Genomic DNA, 7,507 nt, shown 5'->3' on the forward strand with positions numbered 1-7,507 from the left:
GGGGACGCGGACGTGGGGAACACCGGGATGGGGACACGGACACACACCCACGCACGGAGCCCTCCCACCCCAGCCCTGGGGTCCCCTCACAAGCCGGGGGGGGGGGGGGGGGTGACCCCAGAGGACCCCGAGCAGAGCCCCCACGGGTGCCGAGACCCCAGGGAGGGCCCGATCCTGCCCGCAGCCGCTCCCCGACCCGCCGCAATGGTGCACACGCTGTGTGCGAGCGTGCAGCGGCGCACGCATGTGCGTGTCCGCGTGTGTCCCGCGGAAGCTGTTGGCGCTGCCCACTCGAGTGTTCCCAGCTCACCAGGGCCACAGGGCTGGGGTCCCCCAACCAGACCCCCAAAACCCCCCCCCCGGGCTCCCCCCAGCCCCTCGGGCAGGGAGCAGCACCCGGGCTCAGAGCCCTGCAGCACCCCAGGAAAAGAGCGGGGGGTCCGGCAGTGGCCCGTGGGGGGGTGCTGAGGCAAGGGGTGCTGTGTTCCCCCCCCCGTCGTTGTCCCCCCCCTGGGACCGGCTACGCCCTGGCAGGGTGACACGGGACGGCGGGACCCGCCTGTTCCTCTTCCCACACCCCTGCCCGCGCCAGGCAGAGAGGCAGCCGGAGCGCAGGCGAGTTGGGGTGCTGGGGGGGGGGGCTGGAAAACCACCTGCCAGGACCCTTGGGTGCTGCCCCGCCAGGGGAGAGAGGCAGCGGGGTGGGTGCCAGACTGGGCTGCGCTGGTTTGCGCTGGGAGGGTGTGCTCAGTTGGAATGGGGGGGGGGTGTCAGGTGGGTTTTGCTGACACCCCCCCCCCCCAATTTTCCACCCAGGTGCCCGGCGGGGTGGAGGGGCCATGGGGCACCCTGCGGCCCCCCTAATGCCGCTGCTGCTGCTGGTGCTGCACCCCGCGGCCCCCTGCTTCACCGTGCCGTCGGATGCCCCCGCCGAGCTAAATTTGATCAACAGCAGCCGTCGATGCGCCGAGTTGGACTGGGGCCTCTTCCAGCGGCAGAACCGGCTGCGGCTGAGCCATAACGGCATCGAGGCCCTGAGCCCCTCATCCCGCGTCGAGCCGGAGCTGGAAAACCTGGACCTGTCGTACAACCGGCTGCGGGAGCTGCCGGCCGCTTTCCTGAGCCGAGCGTGGGGGCTCCGGCATCTCCGGCTGCAGCACAACCGGTTACGGGAACTGCCCGCCGGTTTCTTCGCCAACGCCACGGCTCTGCAGGAGCTGTGGCTCCAGGGTAACCCCCTGCCCGCCGTGCCCACCACCACCTTCCAGGACAGCCTGCGTTATTTGGCGGTGCCGTGCCGCTGCGACGTGGCGGGCAGCGTCCTGGCAGCCTGCTCCCGGCCCGAGGGCACGGCGCTGCAGTGCCAGTGCTTCAAGTCCCACGACGATTCCTTCAACGTCACCGATTTCCACGCCCGGGAATGCCGGGGCGACGTGGGGCTGGTGGCCGGCGCGGTCGCGGCCACCGGCGGGGCGGCCGTGCTGCTGGTGATCGCCGCCGTGGTTTGCTACCGGCGGAGGAAAGCGGCCGGCGCTGCTGCCGGCGCGGGGTGGGGTAAGCGGGAGTCTGCCACGGCCCACGGGCAGCCCCGCTACATCAGCCGGGCCGCTGAGATCGGCAACACCGACGCCACCGCTGCCGCGCCGGACTATGAGAACATCTTCGTGAGCCCCTGCGCCGCTCCGGCTGCCGCGCGGGGCTGGACGCCAGAATGGCAGGAGCGGCGGTACAGGTGAGGCTCCGGCACGGGGACCGGCTGCTTGGGGTATGTCCCATCCCTTCCCATGCCATGCCATGCCATCCAATGCCATGCCATCCAATGCCATCCCATGCCATGCCATGCCATCCCATGCCATGCCATCCCATTCCATCCCATCCCATGCCATCCCATGCCATCCCATTCCATCCCATCCCATGCCATGCCATCCCATCCCATTCCATCCCATCCCATGCCATCCCATTCCATCCCATCCCATGCCATGCCATGCCATCCCATGCCATGCCATGCCATCCCATGCCATCCCATCCCATCCCATGCCATGCCATGCCATCCCATCCCATCCCATCCCATCCATGCTGTGCCATGCTGTCCGGTCCCACTCATGCCATCCCCTGTCACCCCATCCCGTGCCATCCCACGCTGTCCCATCCCACCACCCCCAAAGCCCAGGCGCTTGCCGGGGCTGAGCCCTTTCCCCCCACCCGCACCCCCAAAGCCACCCCATGGCGTTCGCTCCCTCGTCGGGGACCAGCTCCCCCCCCGGGACCTGCCCCGTCGCCTGGGCACCGTGCGGGGGGGTGCCACCCCTCTGTCCCCCCCCCCCAGACCCCAGGTTCCGGTGGACGATGACTATTTTCTGGAGAGCGAGGCCGTCTCCGGGGACCAGCCCATCTACGCCAACACGCAGACCCCCGGCGAGGACAGCGTCTACATCATCCCCAACCAGTGAGGGGCCGGGGGGGGATCCGGGGGGGGGGGGCGTGGGGATGAAGCTTTGGCTCCCCCCGATGCTTCTCCCTGAGGCTTTCCCTGGTGGCCCCCCCCAGCCCAGAGGGGACGGGGATGGGTGCTCCCCATGGATGAAGGCTCCGTGGGTCTCCCCACGGCTGGGACGGCGACACGCGTGGTCCCCACGCCCACATCCTGCCGAGGAGGCCTTTCTCAGAGGGGGGGGCATTATTTTTAATCACCCCCCCCCAGCCCCCTCCTTCGCCCCAGTTCCCACCACGGGGCGAGCGATGAGGGCTAGCGCTTCCTCCCCAGGGCCGGCAGCCACCGACCGCGGGGACGCTTCAGCACGGCATCCGCCGGCACGCCGGCACGCCGGAGCCTTCCCAGCCGGGGACACGTGTGGGGGGGTCCGTTCCCCCCCCCAGGGCCATCTGGCAGAGCGGGGGGCCGTGGGGTGACTGCGGCACACGGTTCCTCTTCCCCTTTCAGCTGCTGATGGAGAGCGTCTGGGCGCACGTGCGCGTGGGGACGTGTCGGTGGTTGGGGACATCTGGGCACTGGGACCAACCCCGCCGTCACCTGCAACACCTCCGTCCTTTTCCTGCTAAATCTGCCACTTTTGGGAACAGAGCCGTAGCACCCTTTTTTTTTGAATGCTCCTAGCAAGATCCCTGAGCCCGGCGCTGCCAGGTTGTGCACCCCGAGGGGACCGGCAGCCTGGGGACCCTACGGCTTGTCTGGGTGCCCCCCCCAGTTCTTCATGGGTTCCCTGAGCTCCGGTCCTTGTGATGCTCCACCGTGCCCCATTAAATGGTTTAATTATCTTCAATTACCTGTGTAGCTCGTGGTCTGCTGGGAGCCCTGGGCAGGACACAGGGTGGCTGGTGCCGTTCCTGGGCCGGATCCGTCCCTCTGGCAGCAGCGAGGTGGCACCAGCCGAGCAGAGCCGCGGTTCGTTATCTGTTAATGGCACTGACGGCCTCGGTAAGGGGTGTCGGTAGCACAGGGGTGGCTGTAAACATTAACCCAAAGGAGCTGTGTAAGGCTGGAGGTCCCCAGGGAAAGTCCCTGGAGCTCCCAAAGCCCTTGTCCCCAGAGCAGGGGTCCCAAGGGACCAGGACCCTCAAGGACAGGTCCCCAGAGGCCATGTCCCCAGAGCAGGGGTCCAAGGGACCAGGACCCTCAAGGACAGGTCCCCAGAGGCCATGTCCCCAGAGCAGGGGTCCAAGGGACCAGGACCCTCAAGGACAGGTCCCCAGAGGCCACGTCACTTTAGCCCAGGTCCCCAGAGTGGAGGTCGCCGAAGCCCAGGTCCCTCAAGTCCACGTCCCTAGGGTGGAGGTCCCCATAGCTTGTGTCCCTCAAGCCCTGGTCCCCAAAGACCCCATCCCCAGACCAAAGGTCCCCATATCCCATGTCCCTCAAGTTCTGGTCCCCAAAGCCCTCATCCCCAGACTGGAAGTCCCCATATCCCACGTTCCTCAAGCCCAGGTCCCCACCGGGAGCTGCCACGGAGCCGGGCGGCCCAGGACACCCCCGGGACATGCTGGAAGAGGGGACAGGACAGAGAGGAGCTGTGACCAGCAGAGCCACCGCATCCAGCTGTGGCGAGTCCCTCGGGGACACGGTGTGTGCCACCGACCTCTGCGGTGGCAGAACCCGGGGGAACCGGGTATTTCCCCCACCTCTTGGTGCCCACAGGGTCCCACGGCTGAGGTACCTGGAAATCGGACAGCGGCTGCATCCCGGCTGGACGTCCCAGCCGGGGGGGGTCAAGGCTGCGCCCAGCACCCATCTCAAGGACACAAACAACTCAAAGGTCTCTGGGAGCATCGCCCAGGCATTACTCACCCGCCACGGCAGTCGCTGGCAGGGGAGGGATGGGGCTGGCCCAGTCCCGGAAAGCCATAAGGATTTACAGGCAAATCCATATGGAGTCAGCTCCCGACCGGTCACCTATGGAAGAGGGGCTGAGGGTCTGAGCTGCGGGACCCCCCAGCTGAAGGTGACCCACTGCGGGGCTTCTGTCGGAGACCCCCAGCCGGTTGTGTGGGAGGAGCAGCCAGCATCCCTGTTCCCATCACTTTATTCATTTACATTATTACATTATTTCTGTTTTATAGAAACATATAAAATGCAAATACATGCACAAAAAAACCCCCCCACCTTTCCCAAAAAGGTATTTTGCTATAAAATACAATAAGTTAGCAATAAATAAGAGGGTTGTATAAATAAGTCTCTAAGCAGAGAAGAGATGATGCTCAGACACGGGGCGGGCTGCGGCCACGCAGGGACAGACCCACCCCGGACTGTTTGGGCTCTCTCGGGTGGGCAGGATCCACCTACCAAATAAAACATGGTTTTAAATAAGGGAAGAGAGGGGGGAATAAGTTATTGTGGCCTGTGGAGGGGAGTTCACAACTGGGGGCTGAGCCAGATGGCGGAGCCGAGGCTGGCGCGGAGGCATTTTGTGCCACAGGGTCCGGTTTTTGGGATGCCGGAGCTGCCGGGAGACGGGCAGGCTCTGCCCCATCCGAGCGGTGACGGGTCCCGGTCCGAGCCGGAGGCGATGCCGTCAGGCACAGTGGCACCTGGTGACCAGCATGTCCTCGAAGAGCGTGGAGACCAGCCTGCCCTCGCCATCGTAGTGCATCAGCACCATGGGGTCGTAGCCGGCGGGGACGCAGCAGGGCGGCGGGGTGGCTTTGGAGAGGGAGTGCATGCGGGCTTTGATCTGGGCGTGCATGCTGGCCGGCTTGTAGTTGTGGGGACAGGAACCTTCGCAGAACCTCATGTAGTAGCTGTTGGGGGCAATGACCCAGTCGGCCCAGCCGATGTCCTGGAAGGAGACCTTGAGCGACTTGAGGCAACACTTTCCGTCGCTCTTCCCACACTCCTCCTCCAGCCCCCGGGCTCTCCTGGCCCCCCGACCCGTGGTCTCATGGGTTTCCACCTCCAGCACCAGCGTCTCACCCCCCGAGGTGGCCAGCAAGGCTGAGACGTCGGCCGTGAAAGCCAACTCCAGGCGCAACGTGTCCTCGGGACCGGCAGCCCAGGGCTGGACGGCCGCCGTGAGGTCCAGGCTCCGGGCATCACGGTCCAGCTCTTGGCTACGCAGGAGCCGGGGGGTCCCGTGACCCCCCCCCAGCATATAGATGCTGACCCGGGGGGGCACGGAGGTGTCGGGCAGGGACATGCCGGGGGATGCCAGCGACTCCTTGAAGAGCTTCAGCTCCGCCTGCATCACCCGGAGCTGTCGGTGGAAAGTCTCGGTGCGGGAGAGGAGGAGATGGTAGCGGTAGGGACCGCGGGGGTCCTGGTGTCCCTGGGGGTCCTGATGTCCCCGGGGGATGGCCGGCTGACGCAGCACTGCGGGGACAGGGAGGACAGCTGTCGTTAGAGCCGGCAATCCACCCCGCCAGCCAAGGCTCGTGACCAGCTCCTGTCCGGCAGCCAAACCGTCTCCAGGGAATCACCCCAATCCCGAGGGATGCTGAGGCCGGGGAGATTCGGCCCCATCCTCATCCTCAGATCACTTGGAACCCACCGTCTCCGGGGACCCCCAGCCGGAGGGTCTCACCGAGGAGCCCCAGGACCTGTCAGGGTGACCCCCACCCCACACCCTGGCTGTCCCCCCCCCCCAGCCAAAGCAGCAGGAGCCGAGTATTTCCCTAAATCACCCCAGATCCGGATAAAACCCCAAAGCGGGGCTCAAGCTGGGGCTCGAGGGATGGCACCTCCGCTCGCCCCCAACCCGTCTCGAACCCCGCTCCAAGCACCCACAGCTGCCGCTGCGCTGCTGATCAAAGCTGCCATCCCAAATTTCCTGGGTTTTGTGTTTTTAAGCAAAACCAGCTCGAACGGTGGCTCCTCCCCAGTGTCAGGGCAAAGGAAGCAGCCGGGATAAGGATGACCACGGTCACCGCGATTCATGCCCGGTCACGTCCTGGCACACACCGAGGCAGCTGGGCTGGCGTGCCCGAGCTGGGACACATTGGGGGACACACACGTGTGTGTGCCGGGGGGGCAGGACACGAGGGTCACGGGATGCATGTGGATCCGCGGCCACTTACGCGTGGGGGTCAGGCGATGCAGGCGCCTGGTCCTGGGCACGGCTCCCTCCTCCTCCTGACTCCGGTTTCCCATCAGCTCGGCCACTTTCTGCTGGTACAACCGCTGCGCTCTCCGGATGCTCTCCTGGTCCAGCCGGTGCCGGACCACGGGGGGAGTGGGCATCCCCAACCGCTCCAGAATCCCCTTTTTGATGGCTTCCAGCTGGAGCTTGTCCTCGTCCCACGCGTGGGGCCTCAGCTCCACGCCGGTGAGAAGCAGCAGGAGCTGGAGGCAGGCAAGGGCGGCCCCGACATCCCGCAGGACCCTCGGCATCGCGCAGGCAGCCGGCGGTCCCAAGGGGATTTATTTGCAAAACCTCTTGCGCGAAGGCTGGACGTGCAGCTCCCGGCGATGCTGCCAGGGGAATGAATGAAGTGGACCAGACCTGAATTTATAGGAGCTGAACTTTGCCCGCCCTCCGTCCCCCCCTCCCTGTCCCAGGCTGCCGGCGGGTGACGCCGGAGTAAACACCCAGCAGGAATCTCTCCTCTCCGCCTGGGATTTCGTACGGGAGCTCTGGCGGTGCTGGAGTTGGGTGATTTGCAAGCTGGTTTGCAGCTGTGGAGATGAAAAATATGTAATACTTTTTCTCAGACACAAACATTTCCCTTCCACCTCCCGTTTTCCTCGCGGATCGCCGTGCCAGCTCATGGCCGGGGGGGATCCCCCTCACCTCCCCTGCCCTGTCGGTGAGGGGCAAGCGGCCGCGGGCAATATCCGACGGCCTCGGAGGTGGCAGAGGGTGATGGAGAAAGGCTGATGTGCAGGGCAGCACCATGGTGCAGCTTATCCATCCCTGCATCCTCGGCTGCCTTCTCTGTCCTTCGCCTCGCGCCGGTCCCCGTTGGCACACGGGTCCCCGTTATCGCGTGGGACTGAGCCAGGCACGCAGCCCGTTCCCTAAAACCCCTCGGAAGCAGAAGCGGAGCAGGGAAGCAGCAG

General features: G+C 65.6%; 2 protein-coding genes across 2 annotated transcripts; one reads left to right on the plus strand and one right to left on the minus strand.

Moving 5' to 3' along the window:
- The first annotated feature begins 819 nt into the window (after nt 1–819).
- LRRC25 (leucine rich repeat containing 25) lies at nt 820–2,670 on the plus strand. Its single transcript, XM_052802240.1, has 2 exons — nt 820–1,732; nt 2,327–2,670. The coding sequence occupies exons 1-2, from the start codon at nt 840–842 to the stop codon at nt 2,448–2,450; spliced, it is 1,017 nt and encodes a 338-aa protein (XP_052658200.1). The 5' UTR covers nt 820–839; the 3' UTR covers nt 2,451–2,670.
- A 1,932-nt stretch (nt 2,671–4,602) lies between these two features.
- GDF15 (growth differentiation factor 15) lies at nt 4,603–7,507 on the minus strand. Its single transcript, XM_052802239.1, has 2 exons — nt 6,526–7,507; nt 4,603–5,821 (listed from the first exon to the last, which is right to left on the minus strand). The coding sequence occupies exons 1-2, from the start codon at nt 6,836–6,838 to the stop codon at nt 5,028–5,030; spliced, it is 1,107 nt and encodes a 368-aa protein (XP_052658199.1). The 5' UTR covers nt 6,839–7,507; the 3' UTR covers nt 4,603–5,027.

This window comes from Harpia harpyja, chromosome 11 (assembly GCF_026419915.1).
Source record: "Harpia harpyja isolate bHarHar1 chromosome 11, bHarHar1 primary haplotype, whole genome shotgun sequence".
NCBI classification, from domain to species: Eukaryota; Metazoa; Chordata; class Aves; order Accipitriformes; family Accipitridae; genus Harpia; species Harpia harpyja.